This window comes from Aspergillus oryzae, chromosome 5 (genome assembly GCF_000184455.2).
Source record: "Aspergillus oryzae RIB40 DNA, chromosome 5".
NCBI lineage: Eukaryota > Fungi > Ascomycota > Eurotiomycetes > Eurotiales > Aspergillaceae > Aspergillus > Aspergillus oryzae.
The window spans coordinates 4,088,512-4,115,028 of record NC_036439.1 but is presented as its reverse complement, the minus strand read 5'-3'; the positions used below and the strand labels follow the sequence as shown (position 1 = coordinate 4,115,028).

Sequence of the window (26,517 nt, the reverse complement as noted above, 5' to 3'; positions counted from 1 at the left end):
AGTTTTGTACGTATGAATGTTGGTATGTGTTTAATTCCACCATAAGCATGAGACCGACTACCAGAACTTACGACGCTGCAGGGCCACTACACCCCCGGAGTTCTTCAGCCGGGGATCTCCAGCAGGATCAAATCCCCCGTCTGCGTTCACGCGAATCAAATGCGCCATGCTCGCGGCAGGCGGGTACCATGTCACTTCATGCCCTAGCTGGGAGAGGAAGTCCACCGTCCCATTATCGTATGTGGTCTCGAAAATGGCATGATTGGGTATCAATTGATGATGGACACGCGGCGTCGCCAGGATCTCCTGCGCTGCCAAGTTCTGGTCAATACCGGAGATGATATTCTGCACGGTTGTGGTGGTGATCCAGTTACTGCCGGCCGAGCCGGCAATTAGAAATAGTGATCCGTCGGGATGGAGAATGATGGCTGGCGAAATGGCCGAGAGGGGACGTTTTCCGGGCTCAGCGAAATTGGTCGAAGATGGAGTATGGCCGAATGTTGGCAGCGATGAGGTGGGAACGGAGAAGTCTTCGAGGTCATGTTAGCATTGATCGTTGAGCTGCAGTAGAGCCGGTGGAGCTTACCATCCATCTCATTATTCATGATAATGCCGGTCCGGTCACACATGATCTGATTGCCGAACAAGCGGTTGATAGTGGTCGTCGCGGAGATGGCCAAGCCTTGGTGGTCGACTGTTGCGATATGCGCTGTCCCTGTGCTGTTGACGACTTCCAGCCCGTCAGGGTTATACGCTGATGTATCCTGCGTGTGCGAGTCGGATATACTCTGGCGAATATGGTCGATCATTTCTGCACTCAGGATGTGATTTTCATATTCTTCCATACCATGCACGAACGACGGATCCCCGAGACGTGTTCTCTGGTGCTGCTGTTAGTCGGGGCAGGTTGAAGTACTGTCGGTAGTCCAGGGTGAGATGCATACCAGGCCAAACGCAAACTTCATAGCTTCTATCATGCGATGGGTGCTGAGCTCGGTGGTTCCAGGAGTGAAGAACTCGTCATATGTGTCCAACACCTTGAGGATGTTCATCGCGATAGTCCCGCTCGATGGTGCAGTTGTACTGGTAATCTGATACCCCCGGTAGTCAATGTGCGAGGTATCGCGAGTAACAACCGTATAATTAGCCAGATCCTCCAGAGTCATGATTCCCCCCACGTTCCGCAACGAAGCAACCATATCCTCCGCGATGGGGCCGGAATAGAACGCATCTGGACCATCAACGGAAATCTTCTCCAGAGTCGCGGCTAGTCGTCGACGAGTCATCGTTTCCCCCAGCCGGACTCGGGACCCGGAAGGGCTAAAGTCAACCGCCCAGGAGGGATTCTTGGACAAGAAATCTTCACCTGTCTCTTCGACCGCCATGTCGATATAGTTGACCAGGTCTTCTTGCACGAGGAACCCATCTCGCGCAGTGCGGATAGCCGGTTCCAGGACCACCGACCAGGGGAGGACGCCATATTTTCGATGTAGATATTCAAGACCGCGCACTTCTCCAGGAACACCACTATGAGTGGATTAATGGTGAGCTATCGCATGAAGTGGGAGAGCGGAGGAGTCTCCTACCTCCTCAGACCGGCGGATATATTCTTTCCCAATGCGACAATTGCAGCAGGGGCTGTTTCGCGGAAATCCACAAATTCAAAATCGCCATCAGGGGATTTGATAAGCATAAAACCGCCTCCCCCGATTCCACTATGATACATGCCTGGGCTTGTTCATGAGCTGATCTTTCTTCGTTCACCGCAGGCAATGCGCATCATACCTACGACGCCAATACAAAACATTGTAGCGACCATCTAGAAAAAAGCATTAACGCGCATGAAAAGGAGAAGATTAGGAAAAGGGCTTACAGCATCAGCCGCATTCCCACCTCGTTCCAGCATGTCTGCTCCATACCGACTGCACAGCGCATGTTCACTAGCAACGGCACCTAACTGCTTGGACTCCTCTGACGAGAAACCAAAGTGAATCGAAGAAGGGAGACCATACCGCCAGAGTACAAGGAGAACGAGCAAGCCAGCTGCAATGCGGGATTTCCTGGAAATCCGGATGTCTCTACGATGGACGACGGGCTGCTCTTCTATCCATTTTGAGGCCATGAGTGACGAGGGACCCTGTATGAGAAGTCAGGCTAACACTGTACAGCAATGGAATGCGACGAAGAAAGACAGGAAGAAAGATGCAGGAGGTGAAGCTGCATTCCAGCCGAGAGCTGATTCGCTGGCAAACCAAAGAGGGGTAACTGACGATCTTACGGACTTTTGGACTGCTCACATAAGGTAGTGGATCTTGGATGGTAAGACACCCTTTTTTTTTTTTTTTTTTGCTCTGATCGACGAGAGTACTCGAAACTAGGCGCTAATCCGTTTCTTGTTTGTGCAATACGAACAAATGCAGCATATTTGGCGCACAGTTTGGCGCAGCTCAGCGCCAAATAACAGAAATCACCGTGATAGCTTTACATTTCTGTAAATCGGACATAGAATAGAATAATACCCTCTTTCACGTAGTCAATTCTTCCTAATTCGATTAGCCAGACCTAGCCACCATGTCGGATCTCTACGCACATCGAGAATCCGACGAATACCTCCTCAAACCCGAACACTTTGCCGAGAAGAAGAACCGACCAAAAAGATGGGATTGCCTGCGTCCGATCATTTACACCTCTCTTGCCTTTGTTGGATTCATCGAAATCTTGTTCTTCGGTATTTTCTTCGCCCAGGTTACTAGGAAGACTCCGGAGCGGTTGTTGGGTGAGCTAAATGGGCTGGTTGGGGACTGTGAGTTGATAAACATATATCTATGTATCTGTCCATGGAATTTAGGATTAACCGCCAATGGGGATGGATATAGTTCCTGCTCGGAGAGTCATATTTCGCTCTGATCCATTGGCTGCATCAGATCACAAAACAGAGGAATCCAGAAATGCGACAATGAACAATTGGTTGTCGTATATGCCTCGTGGGTTTTGCAATATATGCCTAGCGATGGAAACCATCTAACAAGGTCGACAGGAGGAAATGGCTTTATCGCAGTCAACCAGACGGAGAGATACACCCTGCCTCCCCCGATCAAGCAGCTAGGTCAGGATACCTATTCAATTGCAGTATTCCACCAGTTACACTGCTTGGTATGTCATGTTCTGTCCAGAAGGAGATCACTTGATATGAGCTTCCTAGTTCCTAATCTACAATTCAGTACGCAATCATGTCTGTCTATGACGACCTGGCAGCAGCCAAATCAGCAGCAGATTTAAACGCGCACCATTCGCGAGACGACACACATTCCAATGAGCACCCTCATGAACAGGTCCATGACCACTCTCATGACCACGTCGACCATTGTTTTCAATATCTGCGCCAGTCGCTACTCTGCTGTGGAGATACAGCCTTGGAAGGGCAGGATCCACGGACAGACAACCCCGGCACGGACGGTACAGGTGCAGTACATATCTGTAAGGATTTTGATGGCATCCTGGCCTGGGCGGATAGTCGGCGGCTTGTGGATGCTAAGCATAATTAGTGTGGGAATAATGGACACTTTAGACAAGGGGCGTGTGATGCTTAGGATTCAGTAGTAATACATGTAGTAAATATATATTTTCATTACGGGAAAGAAAAGGTTAAGGAGTAATATGATGTCCATCTGACTCCTCCACGCAAGAAGCATCTCCAAACATCGCATCTGCTGCTGCAACCCACGAACTCTCGGGAAAGACATAGTTCTCCGCCGTCCAAAACAACCGACAGTCCGCCGCTTCGTAGACAAACTGCAACGGGGTGGTTGGGTCCTTCTCGTCGTATTCATTGCGGAAGTTCACCCCACTCCCTCCACGGCTATCAATTCGAATTGGGAATCCTGTCAGTGGTGGAGGAGCCAACTCTAGAAACCGAGCCAATTCATCTTCAGAGAGAATGGGAGAACCGGCTCCACTTGCGTTCACTGCAATCTCGCGTGCCTTTTTAATGTAGTGGCTTACTGTAACTAACGACCAATATTGGCCGCCTTTGCTGCCCCCGAGTAGCTGCATCGGGGCTGCTCTAGGACGCCCTCCGAAAACTATGCTTCTTACGCCTTGTTGCTTGAGTAATCTTGCTAGAATTGTACATGTGGATGCACAGATGCCGTTTGTCATCTGTTGGTATTAGTATCGGTGCTATGCATATTGAATGGAAGACATACGATAATTATATTCTCGGCGTGGAATAGCTGAGTCGAAGGTCCAAACTCAATGCCCCCATACCCACTGATCGGATTGTCCTCGGTCGATGCCGTGGTGAAATTATACGTCGCATGTAGATGGGACATGTTCTGACCTGCGATTTCGACGGGACCGAACAGCTTCTCCCAGCTGCCGAACGAGTGTCGATGGTCTGGTGTAACCGCATTCTGGAACACCAGAGGCAGGTCCAGCGTATTGTCATGCTCAACTGCTTCATTACCCTGGGAAGTCGAGAAGACACGACCCATCAGGCCAATCAACTCTGTGGAGGGGAACCGAGTGGCCGTGTAGATTGGCTTGTCTGGGAAGAGGATCCGGAACAGATTAAATCCCAGGTTGATGTCGCCCCCCATATTGTTCGATAGATCAATGATGAGCTTCTCTTTTCCATCCTTTCTTGCGCGTTCAAGGAACTGAACTGCAACTCGCGCCAACGATACCGGACTCTCCCCGATGAGTCTGAACGTTGGGAGCTGCAGTACGGCAACATCTTCAAGTCTTTCTTCATGGAGATAATACCCTCTTACAACGTCTTTCTTATGATGTATAATCGGGTCCGGATACATCGAAGGTCCACCTAGTGGAATCGAGTATGGAGGCTTCCCTACCGCGAGTGATGGGCGGGGATCGGGAGGGCGACTCTCCTTATTCGGCATGCAAGCAGTCTGAAAGAGTGATTCCCCACTGGAGAAATCCAATCCACGATCCAACATCACTGATGCAGTAGTTTCCACTGTCAATTTGGTTCCATTGCTGAACTCCACGGTTTGGTTGGCCTTCCCAGGCCAGGAACCCAGATTGTTGGTCCACAGCCCTCCTGTGTACATTCCTGAAAATGCTGCAGCAGGTGAGGGAAACAGGTGGTTATATCTGGATTGCACATTAGCCATTATGCTTTCAATTATTGGCCCATCGGGTATACCGAGCATCAGGATCTTGAAGTCCAATGGTTACACCGATATTAGCCTGCAAATAGTAAACCGGATCCATGTCTTCAATACGATAAACCGATGAGATCGCGGCCTCGGTCCCGCGAAGCTTCATCTCGGCGTCATCTATAGCATATTCCTCTGACTGAGCCATCTACCCTTCTATCAAGTCACAACTGGAACACCCAAAAAGCTTACAATACGTATATATCCGGGGAAGCTGAACCCCATCCAGTGAAATCGACACCAAAGGCATATCGTGCTCAAAGTGCATGATTTCCAGAGAACACAGCCCAACACTGAGATGGCCATCGTTGGCCCGTGAGGTAAGGTACTTGAGATCAGAATCAAAATCGTATTGGCTGGAATATACATTGTCGCTGGCCTTTTGTCGGATTCTCTGCAATCCTCCCCACAAATCGACCCCGGTTGAGATATAGCCGCTGGGAGGGTCTAACTCAGGTTATCATTAGCTTGGTTCTACAAGGGAATTACCTGGCGGAGGCTGAGCTACCTTTCAGCATAGATGCCGTGGCATGGAACTGTAGGTATTTGGCATAGTCGTCCACAAACTTCACGGCCAGATCTGAGCGAAATGGCATCGACTGAAGACAATCATACGCCAGATGGCCTGGAATCCCGGAGATTTTGTTCCTCCCTATAATGTGTCAATCATCACTTACAAAAATCAGTCATATGGAATCAATGGATATGTACCTTGTTTCTTCCCCCATGCTACATAGTGATCGATCTGGGCGCATGGATCCGAGGCGTAAACAATGGTGGATGAAATAAGCTGGACGTAAACGAGTACGCCATACCAGCTAAAACCCATCTTCACCACCACACCCTTTTACAGATATTCCAGGAGAGTTGACAGCCAGCTGCTCCAATACACACGCTATGTTGACTGACTGAACTCCATATTGATGGATAACGACGAGTGGGTCCTTTGGCGCAGGCGCCGCTTCCACAGCCAATTGATTCCGCGCCTACATCCATCATAAATCCCAGGCATGTACAAAAAAGACTACCAGATTTGAAGGCCTGTAAAGAGGTTATTTGTAGCTTAATCGATATCTATTCATGTTTTCATATTTCTTTCGGTCCAGAGAAATTAAAATGGCAGAGCGCTCATCTAATGGGTACAAAGAAGTACCGGTGCGCCAATCCGAAGAATCAACTATCGCCGAAGAAGAAAAAGACACATTATTAGAAGATCGGTCGTACTCGAGACGATACAGGAAGCGGTCCTGTTCGAAAGCTGTCTGGTTTCTCATTGCGCTGCTCTTATTGTCGAATATCGGGCTGTTGGGAGGTCTCATCCATTACTTCCGGAAGACGCATCACAAGGAAAAGGATGTTCCTTGGTTACCCCCGAAGACAAGTTCGAGCTCCCTTCTTCTTATCCAAATCAATGCAATCAAATTGATAATGTTCCCTGTTAGCCCCAACTCGAAAGCTTTTCGTTTTTCAGACGTTGTATGGAGAACCTCTCAATCCTGAGGCGGAAAAGGCTTGGGACGAATTGATGCCGAGTGAGTTTCTTTCATGTCTGGGACGATCATGGAATTATATACTAAAACACCACCAGTTGGACGAGGCTTCGTGAATATCAACAATGACACAGCACTTCCCGACCAGCCTGGTCTGGATCAATCTCTCCCCCAACAACGCGCAATGATTTCCGTGTTTCACCAGCTCCACTGCATTGTAAGCACATTAGTATATAACAACAATGTCAAGAAAGAACGCTTACGCTAATTGCTTTCAGTATATGACCCGAGAGGGCTACTACGCCGCTCGAGAAGGGAACCTCGACCAAGTAAATGCAGCGCATCTCATGCATTGCTGGGACTACCTGAGACAGGCTATCATGTGTCACGCGGACACGACTCTAGAATGGATTCCTGCGCCTCCGAATGACAAGGGAAGTACGGGATGGGGCGTTGAGCATACGTGTGGTGATTTCGATGCTATTGCTCGATGGGCCGAGGACAATAGGTTGAAGACGACGTATGGGATTCATTAATGAGGGAACGATTGGTGTATGTCAGTGGTACATAGAACAAAGGTTAAATGTCCATGATAGCAATATATCATTTGCTTCTGTGTTTCACTTGAGTTGGATATTCCCAAATATATAGATCAGCGCTACATAGCTATTTCTTATATTGGAACGTACCATCGTCTCTAACACGTGGCTCAGTTTCAATGTTCCCTTCTAGGGCATACTTGCTAACATAATACTCTCTACTGGTGCTGCTGCCTTACCTCGACCGGTTAAAAAGACAATCAGATGAGTAATGGATACGGCATTCAATGAAACATCATCATCATTATCATGCAAAACTGTAGTGCTAAAGAGCTTGATACGAACACTACATTCAACAACACTTGCATAAAGCTGTTCAAGTGCTAAACAGTTCTGTATGTGCAAATATGTCGGCATCATACTCGGAAGACTGAGCGAGCTTAATGCCCTCCATGGCGCTTGTCGATACCAATGGCATAATCCTCAACTGATCCTCCACGCTTGTCGATGCCAATAGCGTAGTCTTCAACAGTACCGCGCTTCTTATCAATGCCGATAGCGTAGTCTTCAACTGAGCCACGCTTGTCAATACCAATGGCGTAGTCCTCAACAGAGTTGCGCTTGTCGATACCAATTGCGTAGTCTTCCACAGAATTGCGCTTGTCGATGCCGATAGCGTAGTCTTCAACTGAGCCACCACGCTTATCAATGCCAATAGCATAATCTTCAACGGAGTTGCGCTTATCAATACCAATCGCGTAGTCCTCAACGGAGTTACGCTTGTCAATGCCAATAGCATAATCCTCAACCGTGTTCCGCTTATCAATTCCGATAGCGTAGTCCTCAACTGAGTTACGCTTGTCGATGCCAATAGCATAATCCTCAACCGTGTTCCGCTTGTCGATACCAATAGCGTAGTCTTCAACTGAGTTACGCTTGTCAATTCCGATAGCGTAGTCCTCGACAGAATTGCGCTTGTCGATGCCAATAGCGTAGTCTTCAACCGAGTTACGCTTATCAATGCCGATAGCGTAATCCTCGACGCCATCACGCTGAATCAGATAAGCTTGATGAATGGAACAGTAAGCAGCAATGAGCATTTACTGACCTTAGCCGCAGGGGCAGCCAGGGCACAGAGGCCCGATACGAGTAGAGTAAGAATAAGCTTCATGTTGGCTGCTGTCAAAGAGCTCCGGTGGGGTTTTCAACAAACAAACGGATGTAGATACGATGTTGCAAAGAGGTGTAGTCACAAACGAACGAAGTAACCATTCATATATAGGTGGATAATAGCCATGAGATGGCGGGGTAGGATGGAATTCAAGACAAGAGGCGCCACCGTTTGGAGGGATGGACCTTTGACGCTGGCGCTGCTGAGGTTGGCGATGACAAGCAGTGTCGTTATCTGTTCTCATTGGCCTAGGGTGACATGCGAGCTGAAGATCAATTTGGCGCCGGTGTGGGAAGATAGCTGCTGCCTCCTGCTTTGCGCCGAGTTGTTAATGGAGGGTCGGCTTTTGGGCGCTCAATTCAACTCTGCATCTTCTCAGACTTGGTGCGAGGCTATGATACGGTCCGTCCTGTGAGGGAATAAAAAGAATCATGGTGAGAGAGAATCATGCATGGAGCAAAAGTTCGTTGTTCATCTGTTTGGTTGGAGCTAGATCGTATCTGGCTGGGTGGTTAGGGCCGGTCCGTCGTCGCATGAGAGAAAAGATTACATTCCAATTATATTTACTTGAGGCGATCTAGAACCTAGCATTCGGGTTTTGATATATAATGATACTCTATAGCCTTTACTTGATAGATGGCTAGCTCTTACACATCATGAATATCAATCGGCTGAGTTAATACATCAGCCCTTGGAATCCATCATGCCCTGAAAAGATCCATATTTATATACCCATTATGCTTATGACCAGGATCTTGCTCTGCGATCAAAGCGAAACCTGGCACTCGCAGGCGGCCCTCCACTGACTGTATCCTCGTTCGACCCTTCAACTTTAACTTCAAAACGACGAAATACCTGCACTCATGATGAGCCCGATAACGCGACAAGCAACGAATAGGATATGCACACACCTCAGCAGCAACTTTGTACAACTGCATCAGGCCGAAATTATTCGCAAGACATTTCCGAGCTCCATATCCAAAATGAAAGGAAAAGTGGTCCCATCGTCTTTCTTCCTCGGGAGATGCTTCTAACCATCGTTCTGGCCGGAACGAGTTTGCGTCCTCACCGTACAGGTCTTTATTTCGGCCAATGATCCATGGGCTGGTAGATACGCTTGTCCCTGGGGGAACGTACTGCTCGTGTAACTCTAGCCCAGTCCCCTCGGGCGCATAACGAGGCAGTTGGGACATGGTAGGAGCGTATCGTTGAGCCTCTCTGATACAAGCAGAAAGAAACGGGAGTCTGTGAGCCTGCTCATCCGAGATTATGGCGGATAGAGGTGGGATTCGACCGTCCTGTTCTGCTGCGACAAGCTCTTCGTATAGCTTCTCCTGGACCTTGAAGTTACGCGATATATGGAAGATGACTCGGGCGAGCTGGCTCGGGGTAACAGAGGATCCAGCTAGCCTGTTTCACTTATCGTTATTGTCTTATTTGGTCCGGACAGAGCAGGAACAACTCACATGGCAAAGAATATCTCAGCCTTGACATCTACCAAGCTGAGTGGACAGCCTTCCGTACCGAGAATCTCCATGAGGCTGCTCAAAAGACTCCCCTTTACCAACAGGTGGCGTTTAACCTTGCCATCGTTGTCAATGACCGCATCCACGATGCGGTCTCTCTCCGCCATGACAACACCAAGACCCGACTGATCTGTCGGATGAGGCATGAGATACCGCCGCCCCAAACGCGTGTTGCGGACAATCCAAGACAGGTTCTCCTGGATGGTCATAATGAAGATTATGAAAAGAACTTTGTTCTTGTTCTGAATAAGGCCTTTGACATCTGTACGCTTCTCCACAAACCCAAAGGGTTTACCACATACAAACAGACTAGTGACATCGTAGGTAAACCAACTAGCCATTGGGTGCATTAGCGTTAGATCTGGAGTTTGGCATTGAAAGCCAAAAGCCAAGAGAAGTATAACGCGTTCAGGCTCACCTCCCATACTCCATAATATCAACCAATCGCTTTTCGGTGGCCGATTCACTCAACAGGGAGATCAACTCAGACAGGATACCGTCAACTTGGGGCTCGAATAAGCGAGTATTCGTCACCGAATACTGTTTGAAGATTATCATAAGCAAGACTAACCCGTAAGAATATTCGGTACGAAAAAAAGCAAGAAAACCTACCGCATGGCTAATTGCCTTTCTTGACGCGACATGTTCCCTGTAGTCCTTCCTGGTAAATGTCGAATGTGTATCAAAGACAGGAGCGTAGAAATCTGTCTTATTGGCGCGACGATTATAAATGACCGGAAGCAGGGCTGGGTCATTAACAATGAGGCCGTTTGGGCTATATCTCACAATCGGACCTGGGGTTCCATATCAGTGGAACTCTCCATGATTTCCACTCGATCTCATTGTCGTACCGTATTTTTTATGTAGCTCTGTATCATGAAGCGTCTTGTTGGGATGGACATGCCAGTACGTCTGATAGAGACTCGTTACAGACCCGAGGAAAGGGCCTGGAAACCTGGAGAGGGGGTGGAAATAGCGCCGTCGGAGGATACCAAGAGCTAAGATGGCGAAGGTCAATGTGACAGCAAAGATGAACGGTGACATTCCTGCTCGGGGCTTCCGTGTGTATTGACTTTTGTTGAGTGGATGGAGTATGATTATCTCTCGACTTACGGGCAAGGCGTTCTTTTTAAATCAAAACTAAACGGTACAAGCGCGCCTACAAGGTTGCGTTGCGCTACTCCTCTTACTGGTCAATATAATAACACCTCTAACTGCATAACACCGTGGACTATTCGAGATAATATCCCCTAATTAAGATGTGGCAGTTCGACCGAAGTACAATCAGCCGAAAATGGAATGCGCTTGATAATCTTCTCTTGTTGCTCCTTTCTTCCTTTCATCGCCGCTCTCGCCTCGTCCCACAGTTTATCCATAGCTTCAAACCAAGCCGCCGTATGACCTTCAATAGGAACAAGCCCATGTGCGTTTCTACCATCGTTTATCCACGCCATAAGGTCGCGGACGTATTCCTTTTCTTTATCCTTCAACGAGTGGAATTTGCGCCCGCCACCGGTCTGCTTTTGCTTTACTAAGTACTCCCGTCTCATCTCGGTTGTTGATGGCAGACATGCAGTTTGGGACCAGACGGCTGTCACTGCAATAGCCTGGAATTCAAAGAGGGTAAATGTTGTATTGAAGTAAGGTATCCCGACAAAAGCCAGAGTCGGGTCTGGGATATAAAAGATGTCTCGATGAATGTTATGCACTTGTGTCCCGTTGGTAACAAGAATAGTATCATCAGCATCCTGAAGCGGCATTGAATCGTCGTGATAGTCTGGAAGGAACGGGAATACAATTTGATACCCTGTGCAAACAATGATCTTGTGAATTTTACATAATCGTTGAGATGACTTCAGACAGAGTATTAATGGCAAGGGATCACCCTCTGGTAGCGTGTCACCAGTCCCAGATAGCAGTTCGAGATGATCAATCTCGCCAATTCTTACTGCATTATCTGGAAGCATGAGAGCAGGTGGATCTGCGTCGCCATTTCGTGTGCTCTGGAATATCATTTTGGCAAATGGCCCAAGGTCCCGCGATATATCCATCGATGATACTCCTCCGCCAATCATCAAAACATTCTGGATGATCTGTGAGCATATTTCATAGCAATCAATCTAATGGGTCACGGAATATCAAACACTTACTTCGTCCCTGTAGACTTCCGGTGTTCTATATCGCTTGGAATGTATAACCCTTGAAGGCCATCTTTTCTTTACTTCGGATAACCCAGGTATGTCCGGAATGTGAGGTGAATGATAATGGCCAGACGCGACTACAACCGCGTCAAAGGTCTAAAAAAGAGATTAAACCTCTAATCAGAGCGCTTGCAACCTATTTTGCACGGTAGCGGCTTACAGAGATCAGCCGCCTCTCTTCTAGACCGTCAATACTGCCATTGTCATCTAGTACTGACCAATTGACATGCCACTTCCCACCATTTTTATAGACATGCTCCACTCGAGCGCCGTATATTGTTCGCTCGTCGACTCCAGTACTGAGTGCTATATCCCTGATATATTCATTCACGACACTGTGGTGAACAAAATCGGGTGTGTTTTCTGGCCAGGCGCGAAGTTTTATTCGCATGAGAGGGGTGGACACATTTGTTGTGAGATTTTTGTAGCATGGTCTGTTAATACTCTCATTAGCTCCTTCTCAGTCGTTTCCCTTTGTGTTCCCTTTCTCTTTCTTTCTTTGTTTCTTTTCACGCCATCAAAGCATTTCCAAGGTCAAGAGGAAACACTTACCCTGGAGGAGCATGCTGTAGTCGGAGCTTCTCTCTATCGAATCTGGCGTTTTTCTCTACCTTATCTGCTAAAGAAGGACCAGGAGAAGGAAAAGAACATTCCAATGGTGTCTGTTCATCGTACAGCCTATCGAGGTCAACCGAGAGTATGTCATTCTGGCACATTGTATACGTACCAAATCCCCCCTGTTTGCTGGTTTCTTTCGAACACGGTGACTTCGAATCCAGCAGCTACAAGATGGGCTGTTGAAACAACTCCGCTGATTCCAGCGCCGATCACGGCCACTCGGCGAACCTGAGAAACAGTCATTGCATTGCGCTTCTACCCCTGCTGTTGCAGTCCATGACAGTTGGAGTAGTTGTTCCTATATTTCGATTTTGGGACCATTATCATTCGCGCTTAGATAGCGCTTCGCGATTCGCGATATGTAACCGCTGTATGATTATCAAGTTCTACATTATACAGCTCACACTTGTGACGGTGTTTACAATCCCCGACATTACTTCGTGGCGCCTCGTCCCAAGAAAATAGGCGCTTCGTTGCATCCCTTGATTGTCACGTGGGGAATCTCATTCCTCTACGCAACATAGCAAAATCGATTGCTATCCTTGGAGCTTTATACACTAAGAAAACAAAAGAAAAAAAAATTCAAAAAAGCAATGCCAATTTTCTACGAATCGCTCTCCGACAACCTCCGTGACTGGGCCCTCCGCCAACCTCTCTTCTTCGTCTCATCTGCCCCCTGCCGGGGTCGTCATATTAATGTATCCCCCAAAGGCCTCCCCGACTCATCCTTTGCCGTCCTGAGCCCCAACAAAGTGGCATATGTCGACTCAACCGGATCCGGATGTGAGACTATCTGCCACCTGCGCGAGAATGGACGGGCAACCGTAATGTTTTGCTCATTCGACGCTACTCCGCGAATCATGCGACTTTTCTGCACGGGCTCGGTCATTGAATGGAACGATCCGAGGTATGCTGGATATGTCAAGGAAATGGGCGTGAAGTCTTTAGTCGGAGCAAGGGCAGTTATTATTCTAGATATCTTCAAGGTTGGTTTTGTTTTTATGGTTCTTGTTGATTACCACTAATCTACAAGGACTGACCCTCTCACAGGTTCAAACATCCTGTGGCTTTGGAGTCCCACTGCTCGACCTCACTGTCGATCCAGAAACAAATGAACCAAAGCCGTGTTTGATAAACCGCCCGAGGCTGGGCAAGTTTGCTGAATACACGATTAATCGAGGGGAGCTGCCGGAATACCAGATGCAATGGAACAGTAGGAGCCTTGATGGACTGCCCGGTCTTCACTCGGCAATGAGGGACAAGGGCGAGTCTATATGGTGGGCTCAGGTGACAAACTGGGCCAGTTACTATCACTTTCAACTTGATATAATCAAAACCGGAATGGCGCTTATGTTTTTAGTCATGGTAGTCGCACAGTGGGTAGGATATGTGCAGTACCAATGGTAGAGTAATCTGTAGATTAGGGCTTTAGTAGACTAATCTATGGTCGATACTGTTGCTATAAATCTCCAAGGTTCGAGTGACATTAGATAATGACAATACAAGCGGGCAGAATTGCTAATAAGTACTCTGCTCTGCATTACAAGAATGACAACTACTAAGTTATCTTGACAGGCCATTAAACGAGCAGCAGGGCTCCAAGTAGCCATACGATTCTCTCTATGCCAAAAGGGGAAACTAGTTGGATTCCTATTCAGTTGAGCCCCTTGAATCTATGAACATAGGTATCTGAGTATATATATACGGCGTTCGTGCCTAGAATTTATACCCTGCTTAGTCTATATCCATCCCGTCACGATCATCACTACCACCACCATCACTACCCGTATCCATACCATCACTACCCGTATCCATACCATCACTATCATCTATCTGCACCGCGTCCAAAATCCTCACGATTTTTTGATCCTTCTGCCTCGCCTGGCCTGGCTGCAGACTCACATTGGGATCATCAGGCCGATTGAGATCATACGCTTTTTGAGCCCATTCCAAGAGGAAGGTTTTCACCTGCGTTTCAGCACGCTGGTACTCGCTGCGGACCCATTCCTTCCACTCAGCCGCAACCAACGTGCACTCTCCTTTCCTACTCATCCTTTCAACACTACGACTCCACACGATATCAAACCCCTGACACTCCAAAGCCTTCATCGTCTCTTGTGTAATCGACTCCCCTTCCACTGTGTCCTCCACTTCAATATCATCGGAGCTGACACTGCGTAAACGCAATCCTCCCATTAACGTACTACAGATCCCTTCCAACTCCTTAAACATTAAAAGATGCCACCGACTATCCCGTTCCAAAGAACCCTCGAAACAAACCACAATCCCATACCTCTTCTTATCTCTCTGTTCCAATATTCGAACAACATATTGACCTTCCCAATCCTGTTCACCGACTTTGTCATCTACCATGCAACACGCCCGCTGCCCGATTCTTCTCAGATCTAATTCAACCTCTGCTTCCCCCGGGTAAAACAACATCTTAACAATCTTAAACGTCATCCCCATCTTTGCACACCTACCTCCACCTCAGATATAATCATAGACACATTTGCTGCCGTCCCGCCTGCTCTTATATACCAGCCAGCACCAGATGGTAACGTGACCCCGTTCCACTGGCTCCACATCCGCCTTCCAATCCAAACCCGATTCACTACTCCACCACATGTACTACCCCGCTTTGCCAACACACTGCCTCAAACCTCCACCGCCTTACCAGCTTGTTACCATCCATTCGTAATTTATTCCCTGGCGAGGGTGGCCGTGAAGAGGCCCGGCCTTCAGTAGGGTAAAGCCCTATTCCGCTCCTCATACAATTTTCTATGGGGGGCCATCGTTCGGCCCACGGCCTTCGTTTTATAATAAGGAATCATAGACCGACCCCAAGGGGTCGTTATAAAACGAAGGCCTGTACGAGCCTTACCGGCTCTCCCCCCTCACTCCGTTCGGTCCCTCAGCCTCACGGCTTCGTAACCCTCCCGACCGGTCGGGTGATTCACCTGACGGTGAATGTCCTCGACTTCGTCTGCGGCGTGCGCCTCACCAATGGCCCCCTAATAAATTTTGTTTTCGACTACACCTATCTATCTTACTTCGTCTCCGCCTTTATAACTACACAGTTATCACCTTGCCTTTTTACTATACCATCACCAAACCTCCTTCCATCCACAACCCTGACTAACGCTATACAACTACTCTTAATCACATGTAACCATTTATTATTCTTCCTTCATTTTTCTAATATACATTGCACTCTTTCGCACTCACCTTTTTTGCTAGCTTTTCCGCAGTCACCTTCGCTCCGCTATGGTGATGCACAGGGGGTCTCCGCCCCCCCCCCCCCCCCCCCCACCCCCACTACCTTATTCTGAACTACGTAGTGCTTTGAGCATGTTAATCCCAGACACCAATAATTCTTTTCCTTATTCTCCATCTACCTCACTAACTACCCGAGACTTAACCATCCTACCTTACCGAATATCGCCTAGCAACATACTTCTGACGCCCCACGCATTCCCGCTCCGTCAACCCTAGATCACTCCCGTTCTCATTCCAAAGGCAAGGTTGGATGGTGTAGGTTTAAGAAAGGGATGGTAGAATGGGAGATTTGTATAGAGTCAGAGTCGCGGTTGGCCCACGGACCGCAGACGGAGTCGAGGACTGACGAAGCCGTAGGGCTGAGGAACCGACCGAAGGGAGGGGTCGAGCGTAAGGCTCGTACAGGCCTTCGTTTTATAACGACCCCTTGGGGTCGGTCTATGATTTATATATATACTACCCGCATATATATAGTACAGGATCCACTGCTCTCAATGCGGTTAACCTGCTTGACGAGCGTCTCCTTGATCTCATCAAAGTAGTAGTACTTCCAACAAAGAATATGTAACCTGAGTGCTTTTCCTATATCGTCCCAATTACCATTTGCTTCGAAAGTCCCCATCTTGTTTTCATGGTATAGTAAATTCCCGGAGAACCACTGTTATGCCTGATTAGCTTCATCTGTAAGTTTGGCCTGAGTTATACAATGCCAGAATGGGAATCTAGTATTTACTCACGCTATTTTTGATCTTAGTGTTCAACACACGTTCGTAGAGGACAAATTCCTCCGTGAAATGCCACTTTTCACCGGGAAACGCACTTCCAAGGTAAAGGTTGGAGCTCCAAACCCTTTTAGGTTGCCACCACTTTAGCATATAGCCACACCACGGCAAAATCTTATTAGAACCCTCCACGGGGTCGGGATATTCTCGGACGTTTGGATTCGGAGCTTTGTTATTTTCCTGAGACCATCGTTGCCCCATAAGGTTAAAGAATCGTTGGACAGTCTGAGCTTCAAGTATATGCTCACTATCATACACACGACCACCGTTTGCACTGATGTCTGTTGGTTTCTGAGGCGTGTGTTGGAGTTTGACTAGGTTCAAGTTATTGCAGTCTTTCGCATCTTCGGCATCATATGTGGCCGCGTCAGGGTAATACTTCTCAACAAGTTCCGAACCCGAAGGATACTTGCCAAAATCGATTGTACCATTGTTTCCGGATGTAAATCCTGCGAATCCCTTTCCTCCTAACGGATTACAGTAATCGAGTTTCTTTGTGTTGGACCGCTTCTCATGATGTCTCCGACGCGTAAGAGTGCCCTCATCATCCGTATCTGATGTCTCATCATCCAGGTCAAGACTGTTCCAGCCGCAGTCGCCTATTTGGCCACTTTCATCTGGGTCGGCACAGTATATTCCTTCAGCTGCGAATGCGTACGTATGACTCGAGTCCTGTGGAATATCTATTGATGCACCGGGTGTCGACCGCGATAGCAGTTGTGTTGCAACTGTGTCTCCTTCAAGCTCGCGTTTGACCATAACACTGAATGGCACGCAACCTGAAAACAGTGTCGCTGGGGATGTGGTTTTCCAATCATATGACTTACTTGTCCACCCGGGTAAACCATTCGTGATAGTGAAGTCCACACCCAATTGCCCAGTCACGTCGAACTGTAACCCATCGCTGCACGAGGTGGATAGTGCAGCATCATACCGGATTGATCCTGGAATGCTCAGGCTGATAGAAGTGTCCACGTACTTCCGATCCTTAAGCTGCACCATGAGGTCCAGTGCAATAGAGGACCGGAACCCGAAGACAAGCCCGCCCCCAGCTCTAGCTTCGATATTTCCTATCCCAGAGATTGGCCCAGTAACAGTTGTCAAATTTGAAATCTCCAGTGACAGATGTAGGAATATTACCGAGATCAACGGGGAGGTAGTACCGGAATCGATTATGAGAGACAGTCATCTCTGTTGTCGCCACGGCTGACACATATGCGTCTGCTTCTAGCCTTGCGTCCATTTTGAAATAAGGGTTGACGGTGAAAATTCCTTTGATATATGAATTCATGCCAAACTGGTCAAACGATCCAATAGATTTCCACCCACTGTCGAAATACATTCGCGCCCTTGCCGTGAAAGCAGCCCCCATCCGCATGGAGAAAGCTTCCTGGTTGAAGTAGGAGTATGCCTCTGAGAACCCAAAGTTTCTCAATCTGCCAATTAGAGACATACCAAAGTCCATGGTTGTGTTAAATTCTCCATACACGCTGGCTTTCACTTCAGCTGAGCCGTTTCCACAGACGGCCCTGCTTTCAACCAAGCATTGATTAAATTCATAATGCTTCTCTAGCCCTGTATGGCCTTTCACGAGAAGTGCGTTAAACCTCTTGAGCCAGTCTTCCCTCGATTCTGACCAGTAACGTCGGTCCAACTGTCGCCAGTTCTTGGCCGACCTCTTCACTGGGGAGTTGTGGTCCGCCTTCACAATTTCGTCCCAAAAACTGGGGTGATTCGAGAGATCGGCGTGGAAGTAAACCTCCCCACCATCGCGGCGCAGGTTGTGAAAATCATAATCGTAGTGAAAATCATAGACCTTGTACGCTGTAGGGTGGCGTTTGCGCAGGTGGCCAGGCAACGTGAAGTTACTAGACCGTTGGAAGCGGACGGCGCGAACATAAGCATCAGGGCCACAGTGGGCAGGCAAACGAACAACAGTTCCTTCCACCCCGCCGTGAAATATATCTTCACAGTTATTCTCTTCATCCGTACCGCCGACACAAACAGCCTTAGCTTGCTGGACCCCGAAGTCCTCTTCATGTGTATCTGGACAGTCGAAGAGCTCCAGATGGGAGCCGTCTCGCTTATCGAAGCTCTGGACATCCTCAGCCTCTCCAACCATGGCCATCCATGTAAAGGCCTTCTTATTTGGGTCAGTCCCAGAGACCTTAGAGGATGTTTCATCTTGAGAACCATCGAAGACCTCTGAAAAGGTGGTGGTATAACTGTCTGAGAATGAATCGGCATCGGGAAAGAGATTTTCTAAAGGCACTGGGAGGAAGGCAGATCCATTGCTGAGAGGTAGTGGGCAGCAAAATGCCTGTTTACGGGCTTTGTTGCAACCAGTATACCATTCAGGAAGGCCCTCATGCCATCCATGCCATCGCAAGAGCTCAACCTGGCCCTGCAGAAACTTGTAACTAATTGTACTTGAGGGATAGATGGATAAATACCTACCGAGGGGCATGCATTGTCATTGCAATAGCGTCTTTCCCCGTGCCACCCACACTGATCAATGTCATATTCCTATTCATAAAGGGGCTTGTCAACTTCCTTCCTTCACGCTGGAAAATACACTCATGCTTGACGTACAGGCTTGGCTGGGCAGCAGAACTTTTGCGGTATCGCTATTGATGAAAGGTCGGTATGGTGGTAGTAAAAGTCAGTAACGGAAGTCATCTCCTGAGGCTTGTCACTAGGGCAACTTTTCTCATAATCTGCCAGGATACAGTCCTGAATGGCACTTTGTCCATTAGTCGCTGGGCAGCACCCTGAACAAAACTCCATTAGTACAATACAAGGCAGAGGATGAAGGGCAGCAGAAGCACATACAGACTTTCTTCCCTCCGTTCGTGCATCGCTTTTACTGTCACCATAATCATCAAAGACCATGCTCACTTCCCCTGCAGCACATTGTCCATGGCAATTGACTGGCCCGCCCCTCCAGTGACAGGTGGATGAGTCCGGCGCATTTCCCGCGGGGCAACAGTCTGAGAGTGATATTGAAACTAGCATCCAGTCGACAGGTACGAATAATTAGTCGTTGATCTGAATGGTGAAGTAACGTACATGATCGAGCGTTATGATTCTTGCCTCCGCATCCGCGGCCACTCTCATCATTGAGCTTTGTCATTGTGATATCGCCGGGGTTGCAGCTTTTGCCGCAGTCGGTGATATAACACTGGTCAACAGTAAAAGCACCAAATCCGCCCCTGTCCATCGGAATAGCTTCTATATCTTTGCCTGTAACTCCACGCATAGCATGATAATACTGGTCGTCCTGGTCCACAGCCCAAATTAGAACGCTACCGAGTCCATACTTATTCGCGAGTTCAATCTTAGCATTAAAAGAGATAGTGTCGTCAAAGGAAACCCAATTGGCACCGCCATTCCCATAATTCGCATAGTATACACCGGCCTCCTCGTCATACGTAGGATATATATTACCCTCGGAAAGTATCCTCTGGATCTCCGAATATGAGAGGATACCTGCCGTGGTGGTACATGGTCCCTTCGGACCTGGATCCTTCCACTCACACCCAGGCTAAGAGCAAAGTGGTGTGGAGAGCGTATATGTGCGGCCATAAAACTGTTAAAGGTTTATTAAATAAGCACAGCTTGAACAATGTAATGGAAGCGGTATGTCAATAAGCGACGGGTATTCTCTTACTGCGAGGTCGAGGTTTATCTTGCTCGAATCGATGTCATTCCGCCAGAATAAGTCAAGCGCCTGGTCTATTTCTGTCAGGTTGGTGTGAGCGTAGACATATGGGCCAATTGGATCTTCACGATCCCATCTGCCGTGGAGATCATAAGCCATCAGGTTGAACTCGTCCACCACTTTCTCCAGAAGCTTGATATCAAACCAGCGTAAGTACCAGTAGGATGTAGGCACAGTAAGTGACAGTCCCCATTTCTTCGAGTAGATGTTACCACCTTGAAGATACCGCTTCAAGATGCTCATCATCTTGGGATAGTTAGCAATGTCTTCTTCACGGCCACCACGGTCATCTGCGCCGGGGTATTCCCAGTCAATATCGACACCGTCAAAGCCATATTTGTCCATGAATCCCATCAAGTTGTGTGCAAGTATCTGGGTTGCCTTTGAGTCGCCAGCGACCTTGGTAAACACGGATCGATACGGTCCGTCGTCATTGAAGGCCCATCCACCAATGCTGACCCATATCTTTGCATTTGGATTGCGGGTCTTGAGGTTGGCCACACGAGCGAATAGATCAGATGCTGTAGGCCCCTCATCCATGGCAATGATATGGTAGTCCTTCGGGTCGATATAAACGAAGGCAAGTGTTGACTGGTCTAGTTGTTCGATCGGGATTTCCTCGGGGCTCATCGTATCACATTTTGAACCACCATCCCTCCACGACTCATAGTAGCCGATGACCTTATTCCGTACATCGCCCTTAGCGCCAGGGGACGGTTTGTCGGGTTCGTTACAGTTAGATTGACAGCCTACAGCCGGTATTGAGGTTAGTAAAGATGTAATGTTCACCAGCTCCCTTCCTGTCATTCTTTCCTCTACCACTTACCAGACCCGCAAAAGTCTTTGGTTGTACCTATTTTGTGCTTTGTCAGTTTGTGAACGCATTTGAATGAGATCCCAAAGGAATAGAGTACCGCAGAATCCGAATTGACTGTACAGGGGTCAGCCCGTTAGCCAAATGATTTGTCAATCAAGTGTCATATAGTAAGCCTTCCACTCACGAACAACAGATATTCAGAGGACAGAGTTGCCCTGGCTCCGCGGCATCTCTTCCACATTCTGCCTTTGCATCACAATTCGATTGGCATCCTATTCCAGTCCGCCTCTTAACTTTCCCCACGGACCAGGCAATAAGGAGTGCCTTACCTTTACCACAATAAAGCTCCCCGAAGCTAAGCCAAGATGTCAGCCTTGCAAGGTATATGAAACACAAAAGAAACTTGAGCTTACTCACCCGCATACATTGTTCGAGCCACAACACGCCTTATTCTTGCACTCTCGATCCGGCCCGCATGTGTAGTCGTCTCCGTCTAACCCCCGACGTACAAGAGGGTTGCTCACTTGCACGGGTGAAGTATGCTGGGGAACATCAGAGGAAACTGAGATTGATGAGGAACGGTGACTATTATGGTGGTGAAAATGACGACGATGGCTATGGCCACCATACGCTGAAGCCACTGCCTGGAGCAATTGAAACCACACAACCAAAGGCACCCTCATTGTAAGTCAAGCTATAAGACGCAATAATTTCTTCTGGTGCAGCCATAGCCACTATTTATTGAATTTGCTAGCCTCCTATGTCCCCCGGTCATGATAGCTCTGGGAGAAATTCAAAACCGGACCGCCCAATATCTGCAGCCGAGTACTTACTCAGGGACTTCACGGCTCCCGGACTCTGCAACTACAGTTCTGGATGGGTCCATTCTGTGTAGTTTTCTTTTTGTGGTATCGCATATGGGGCGAACCGAGCATCCACTGTTAAGACTAATGTTGCCGGGTGTTGGGTCCCGAGATTAGCAACTAGCATCGGTCCTAAAAGTGGGCCTCCAAATGATACCTACCAACACCTACTTTCAAGCACTAACAGAATACGCTAACATAATAGAACCAAAGTTTTGCCAGCGCCAGAGTATTTCGTATCCATCTTGCTCAGAGAAGCCCTTGGTTGGCCCCGGCCTGGCCGGATATTACTTTAAGACATTCCAGGAACGAACGAGACCTCGGCCCTTAAAAAAAAGCCGTGGGGGACTATCGGCTCAAGCCGAGGGAAGAGCACACTAACAGGTCCAGCGAGGAATTTCCGAGTTTCCCGTTTTCCTCTTGGTTGTATCAGTAAGTTGGCTCTGATAGCTGAAGCTCCTTTGGATATCTTTTAAGCTGTCCCCCTTTTGGTTCTAATCCTTGCAGGTATCCAACAGCGAAAGGCCTGGCAGGGAGAGACATGCAATTCCATCATCAGCTTCTGGCCGTGTTGGCACTCAATGCAGCACATGCATGGGGAGGAATGCAGTTGTTCACTGCGGGTGATTTCTCGTCATTGTCGTCGGATTGCGTTTCTGCATTGACGGCTGAATTATCCTGCTCATTGATGGAGACTGGTAGCACAATGTACCATCTGACGGTCAACATGACGGTGGACCTTTTGGACCAAATGTGTACGGATGAGTGTAAGAAGTCAATCGCATCCTATCGGGCAGCCGTCGAAAATGCATGTGCAAATGATGAATATGAAGATCTGTACGAGTCAGTCAGTGCAGGAAACAGTTCAGAGACATATCGGCCAATCATATTACCAGACTACTATTTCACCAACTATAACCAACGATGCCTCAAGAACAGTGAAGACAGTTACTGCCTATTCCATTTACAGTCTACTGATAGCCAGGATGAATGTGATTCATGTGGACTGCGTATGTTTCAGGCGGAGCTGAGCAACAGTTATTTTTATAACGACGATTTAGCTGAACAATACTCCTCGTTGACTTCCAGCTGCGGAGCATCAACATTGGACCTCCCCACACCAAGCTCTGTCGCCCTGGCTAGGTAGGTGCTTTTCTCCCCTTTGCAAACTGACATAACTGATCGAGTCAAGTCCATCCATGACTGTGCCCACTCCAACCGCGTGCGCTGATCGAAGCGCCACTATCCAATCGGGAGATACCTGTGATACCTTTGCTGCCGCAAACAATGTCAGTACCTGGCGAATGCTCATTGAAAATGGGCTTAACGGCGGTTGTACCAACTTTCCCAGCAATGGAACACTCTGCGTTACTGGTCACTGTCAAACACATCTAGTGCAGCCAGACGACACTTGTGCAAGCCTTGCTGCGGAATACGATATCACTATCACGCAGTTTATTACCTAAAACTCTATATTAAATACTATATGTAGTAATTTTAACATTGTCGTAGGTCATCAGGTCTACGTCAGCTATCCTAACAATGCAACATCTGAAGTCAATACATATGCAACTGGAGCTGCTGGAGCCACCACTGCAGCTCCGATACCTACCGACGTTGTTGCCGGCACAAACATCAATTGTGGAAAATACTATCACGTCAAGGGTATGTCGTCCCCAGCCCTGATGCTGAATCTCTTGAGATGCTTACACGAAGAAGACAATGACTATTGCCAGGGCATTGCGATGGCACAAGGCATCACTGTATCGGATCTTCTATTCTTGAATCCAGAGCTTAATGCGAACTGTAGTAACCTCTACATCAATTATAGCTATTGTCAGTTACGTCAAATTTGACAGCCTCCCCCTTCCCTACAACTGAGCTGACACGGAATCCCCTAAAGCGTCCAACCGGTAGGGAATATTGAGACGTACCCGGGTTATGGGGGTACAACCACTACTGGTAGCGTGTCAGCAGCACCAACGTTCTTTTATGGAACGCGCATCGCATGGGATGATCTGCCCATAGCGACAGGTTTGACATCCTGGAAGCCGATTGCCACTCCCATCACTGCCCCTTTGGCCAATAGCACTCGGAAGGATTGCGATGAATACAGAAACAACTTCGCAGGCTCTATTCCATGTGACTGGATAGCCAGAGGGGTAGCTCTCGCGGACTTCGCCAGTTGGAACCCATCAGTGAACCTTTATGACTGCTCTTTGACCAACAACACACGATACTGCACATTGCTGGGCCCTGGATATTATTTGGACAATATGGAATCAGATGATAGCGAAATATATGCCGATGTTCCATCAAATGCCGCAGTGAATTCCACGAAGCAGTGCTATAGTTGGTATGATAGGACAAAAGGTATGGATCTTTTCAACTATGCGCTAATACTCCCATCTGCTATCACGGCGACCTAACTCCTTTGCAGAAGACTCGTGTGATACTATACTTGCCTATGCAGACATAGATATGACAGCATTTTATGCCTGGAATGTAAGTTCCTATTATGGCCCATCGCCATGTTCAAGAATGCTTACCGCTCTCTTCTCTCCGGCCAAGCGTCAAGAGTGACTGCTCCAACCTGTGGCTGAATACGTCATACTGTGTCAGTGGTCCTGGCTTCGATGACACATACTATCCCAGCATTAGCTCTTCAACTTCTACCTTGCTTCCCACGGCGACATCCACTTGTGCGAGTGCCACAGTGACTGCTCCTGGGCCAACTCAGACTTGTATTCCATGCGACTGCAACAAGTATGCCATGCATGATAAGGAGGGTAGGTGCCATTACGGTAATGTGGGCTGTCTTTCCCCGTCACCCATTACCTGTCTCTTTTTGAACCTTCTTTTTTATATCGGATGCTCACAGTAAGCCCAGGCGTGTACTGTCAAGATATAGCAACCCAGAACGGAATAACCCTCGAAGAGTTCTATGAATGGAACCCAGCATTGGGAGGTGACTGTAGTGGATTGTGGTTGAATTATGCATATTGTGTTGGCATCACATCTTCCACCTCACCCTCCAACACCATGGCCACGACTGACGCCCCGACCACCACCTCAAGTACACCTTATGCTACGGTCAAGCCACCTGGACCCACTCAGTCTGGTATCCCTTGCACATGCAATAAATACTTGATGCAAGCCGATGGTATGTCCTAATTGTGTCGCACCTCGGATCAAACGGAACTAATCCATTTTTAGGTGTTTACTGTTACGATATGGCTACAGAATCAGACATAACGCTAGAAGAGCTGTATAAATGGAATCCAGCACTAGCCGGTGATTGCAGTGGGCTATGGGCTAACTACGCATATTGCGTCGGGGTCCTCTGATTCAGGGTGGCGACGGAAGTTCAATCGCCAAATGATTTAGGTACCCGAAGTGTATATCTATGCACGTGTACGGAGGATTATGGCGGCCACTCCGCAACAACGGTTCTCCTCACTAAGTCCATCTACCGCCTAGTATTATACTGTATCGCTATCTCTATCAATATAGAATATTATATAGAAAGGGCTTATAATATAGATATTTTATATATATTTCTTTATAAATTACAAATAAAAGTATAGTTTCTAATAATATATAAATAGAAATACTTAATAAAAGAATATTAGTATAATACAGATGTACTGTATATATAGTATGCACTAAAATAGTTCCTGTTAACTTACCGCCTTTTGATAAAGGCAAATTTAGGGCCGCCCAGTGCCTAAAGTTTAGTGGTCACGGTGCCTAAAATTTAGAGGCCACGGTGCCTAAACCTTAGGGGTTATATGCCTAGATTTTAGGGGTTATCTTACCTACAGTTAGGGGCTACTGTATATAAAATTAATTGTAGTTTTAATATACTCTATTACGATATAATATACAGCAATTTTCCAGTAATCTTTTCTTTTAAATAGTAGATTTTATACAGAAATGTATATAATATATAGATTTCTTAGTATTTATACTGGCTTTGGAGGTATAAATACAGAAATATTAAATATACAAAGTTTGTTGTGGGAATTCTACTGGCAGAAATCGATAAGAACCCGTTGTTGCGGAGTGGCCGCTATAATCCTCCGTACACGTGGACTAGATACGGGTATATGTTGCCAAGCCCTGGTACATTGCCACAATCTAGTTAAGTACATTTCCAGTATACTTAGCCACAAAGTAGGGTCATAAATAGAATTGAAATAGGACCCACATATGTACAGACCCGTGTAAAATCGGCAAACCGCAACTAGACTTAACTACTAATCTTTCTCTGTTGGTGAACGAAGTTGCTAGAGACGTTTAGTCATCCGAGAACCAAAATCTCAAAGCC

General features: G+C 47.6%; 10 protein-coding genes across 10 annotated transcripts; 3 read left to right on the top strand and 7 right to left on the bottom strand.

Moving 5' to 3' along the window:
- Positions 1–57: 57 nt before the first annotated feature.
- On the bottom strand, positions 58–2,122 carry AO090113000029 (gamma-glutamyltransferase family protein; the record flags this gene model as incomplete). The annotated part of the gene is made up of 6 exons (XM_001824172.1): positions 58–530; positions 587–881; positions 945–1,527; positions 1,587–1,728; positions 1,786–1,819; positions 1,874–2,122. 6 exons carry the CDS (start codon positions 2,120–2,122, stop codon positions 58–60), a joined length of 1,776 nt encoding a protein of 591 aa, XP_001824224.1.
- A 1,523-nt stretch (positions 2,123–3,645) lies between these two features.
- Positions 3,646–5,135, bottom strand: AO090113000027 (uncharacterized protein; the record flags this gene model as incomplete). The annotated part of the gene is made up of 3 exons (XM_023237777.1): positions 3,646–3,981; positions 4,003–4,158; positions 4,206–5,135. The coding sequence occupies 3 exons, from the start codon at positions 5,133–5,135 to the stop codon at positions 3,646–3,648; spliced, it is 1,422 nt and encodes a 473-aa protein (XP_023092570.1).
- Positions 5,136–6,534: 1,399 nt separating this feature from the next.
- Positions 6,535–7,206, top strand: AO090113000025 (oxidase ustYa family protein; the record flags this gene model as incomplete). The annotated part of the gene is made up of 4 exons (XM_023237776.1): positions 6,535–6,561; positions 6,652–6,712; positions 6,769–6,887; positions 6,949–7,206. The coding sequence occupies 4 exons, from the start codon at positions 6,535–6,537 to the stop codon at positions 7,204–7,206; spliced, it is 465 nt and encodes a 154-aa protein (XP_023092569.1).
- Positions 7,207–7,649: 443 nt separating this feature from the next.
- On the bottom strand, positions 7,650–8,380 carry AO090113000024 (uncharacterized protein; the record flags this gene model as incomplete). The annotated part of the gene is made up of 2 exons (XM_001824169.1): positions 7,650–8,261; positions 8,318–8,380. 2 exons carry the CDS (start codon positions 8,378–8,380, stop codon positions 7,650–7,652), a joined length of 675 nt encoding a protein of 224 aa, XP_001824221.1.
- Positions 8,381–9,121: 741 nt separating this feature from the next.
- Positions 9,122–10,950, bottom strand: AO090113000022 (cytochrome P450; the record flags this gene model as incomplete). The annotated part of the gene is made up of 6 exons (XM_023237775.1): positions 9,122–9,235; positions 9,292–9,790; positions 9,847–10,239; positions 10,334–10,446; positions 10,519–10,700; positions 10,758–10,950. 6 exons carry the CDS (start codon positions 10,948–10,950, stop codon positions 9,122–9,124), a joined length of 1,494 nt encoding a protein of 497 aa, XP_023092568.1.
- A 206-nt stretch (positions 10,951–11,156) lies between these two features.
- AO090113000021 (uncharacterized protein) lies at positions 11,157–14,834 on the bottom strand (the record flags this gene model as incomplete). Its single annotated transcript, XM_023237774.1, has 6 exons — positions 11,157–11,999; positions 12,057–12,203; positions 12,268–12,541; positions 12,660–12,785; positions 12,835–12,953; positions 14,628–14,834. The coding sequence occupies 6 exons, from the start codon at positions 14,832–14,834 to the stop codon at positions 11,157–11,159; spliced, it is 1,716 nt and encodes a 571-aa protein (XP_023092567.1).
- A 1,892-nt stretch (positions 14,835–16,726) lies between these two features.
- Positions 16,727–17,788, bottom strand: AO090113000020 (uncharacterized protein; the record flags this gene model as incomplete). The annotated part of the gene is made up of 1 exon (XM_023237773.1): positions 16,727–17,788. One exon carries the CDS (start codon positions 17,786–17,788, stop codon positions 16,727–16,729), a length of 1,062 nt encoding a protein of 353 aa, XP_023092566.1.
- A 170-nt stretch (positions 17,789–17,958) lies between these two features.
- On the bottom strand, positions 17,959–21,314 carry AO090113000019 (glycoside hydrolase family 18 protein; the record flags this gene model as incomplete). The annotated part of the gene is made up of 9 exons (XM_023237772.1): positions 17,959–18,007; positions 18,085–19,011; positions 19,059–19,190; positions 19,244–19,386; positions 19,457–19,519; positions 19,619–19,689; positions 19,738–19,776; positions 19,856–20,305; positions 20,402–21,314. The coding sequence occupies 9 exons, from the start codon at positions 21,312–21,314 to the stop codon at positions 17,959–17,961; spliced, it is 2,787 nt and encodes a 928-aa protein (XP_023092565.1).
- Positions 21,315–22,728: 1,414 nt separating this feature from the next.
- Positions 22,729–23,334, top strand: AO090113000017 (uncharacterized protein; the record flags this gene model as incomplete). Its single annotated transcript, XM_001824164.3, has 1 exon — positions 22,729–23,334. One exon carries the CDS (start codon positions 22,729–22,731, stop codon positions 23,332–23,334), a length of 606 nt encoding a protein of 201 aa, XP_001824216.3.
- A 1,129-nt stretch (positions 23,335–24,463) lies between these two features.
- On the top strand, positions 24,464–25,534 carry AO090113000016 (LysM peptidoglycan-binding domain-containing protein; the record flags this gene model as incomplete). Its single annotated transcript, XM_023237771.1, has 5 exons — positions 24,464–24,560; positions 24,628–24,692; positions 24,766–24,976; positions 25,069–25,350; positions 25,404–25,534. The coding sequence occupies 5 exons, from the start codon at positions 24,464–24,466 to the stop codon at positions 25,532–25,534; spliced, it is 786 nt and encodes a 261-aa protein (XP_023092564.1).
- Positions 25,535–26,517: the final 983 nt, after the last annotated feature.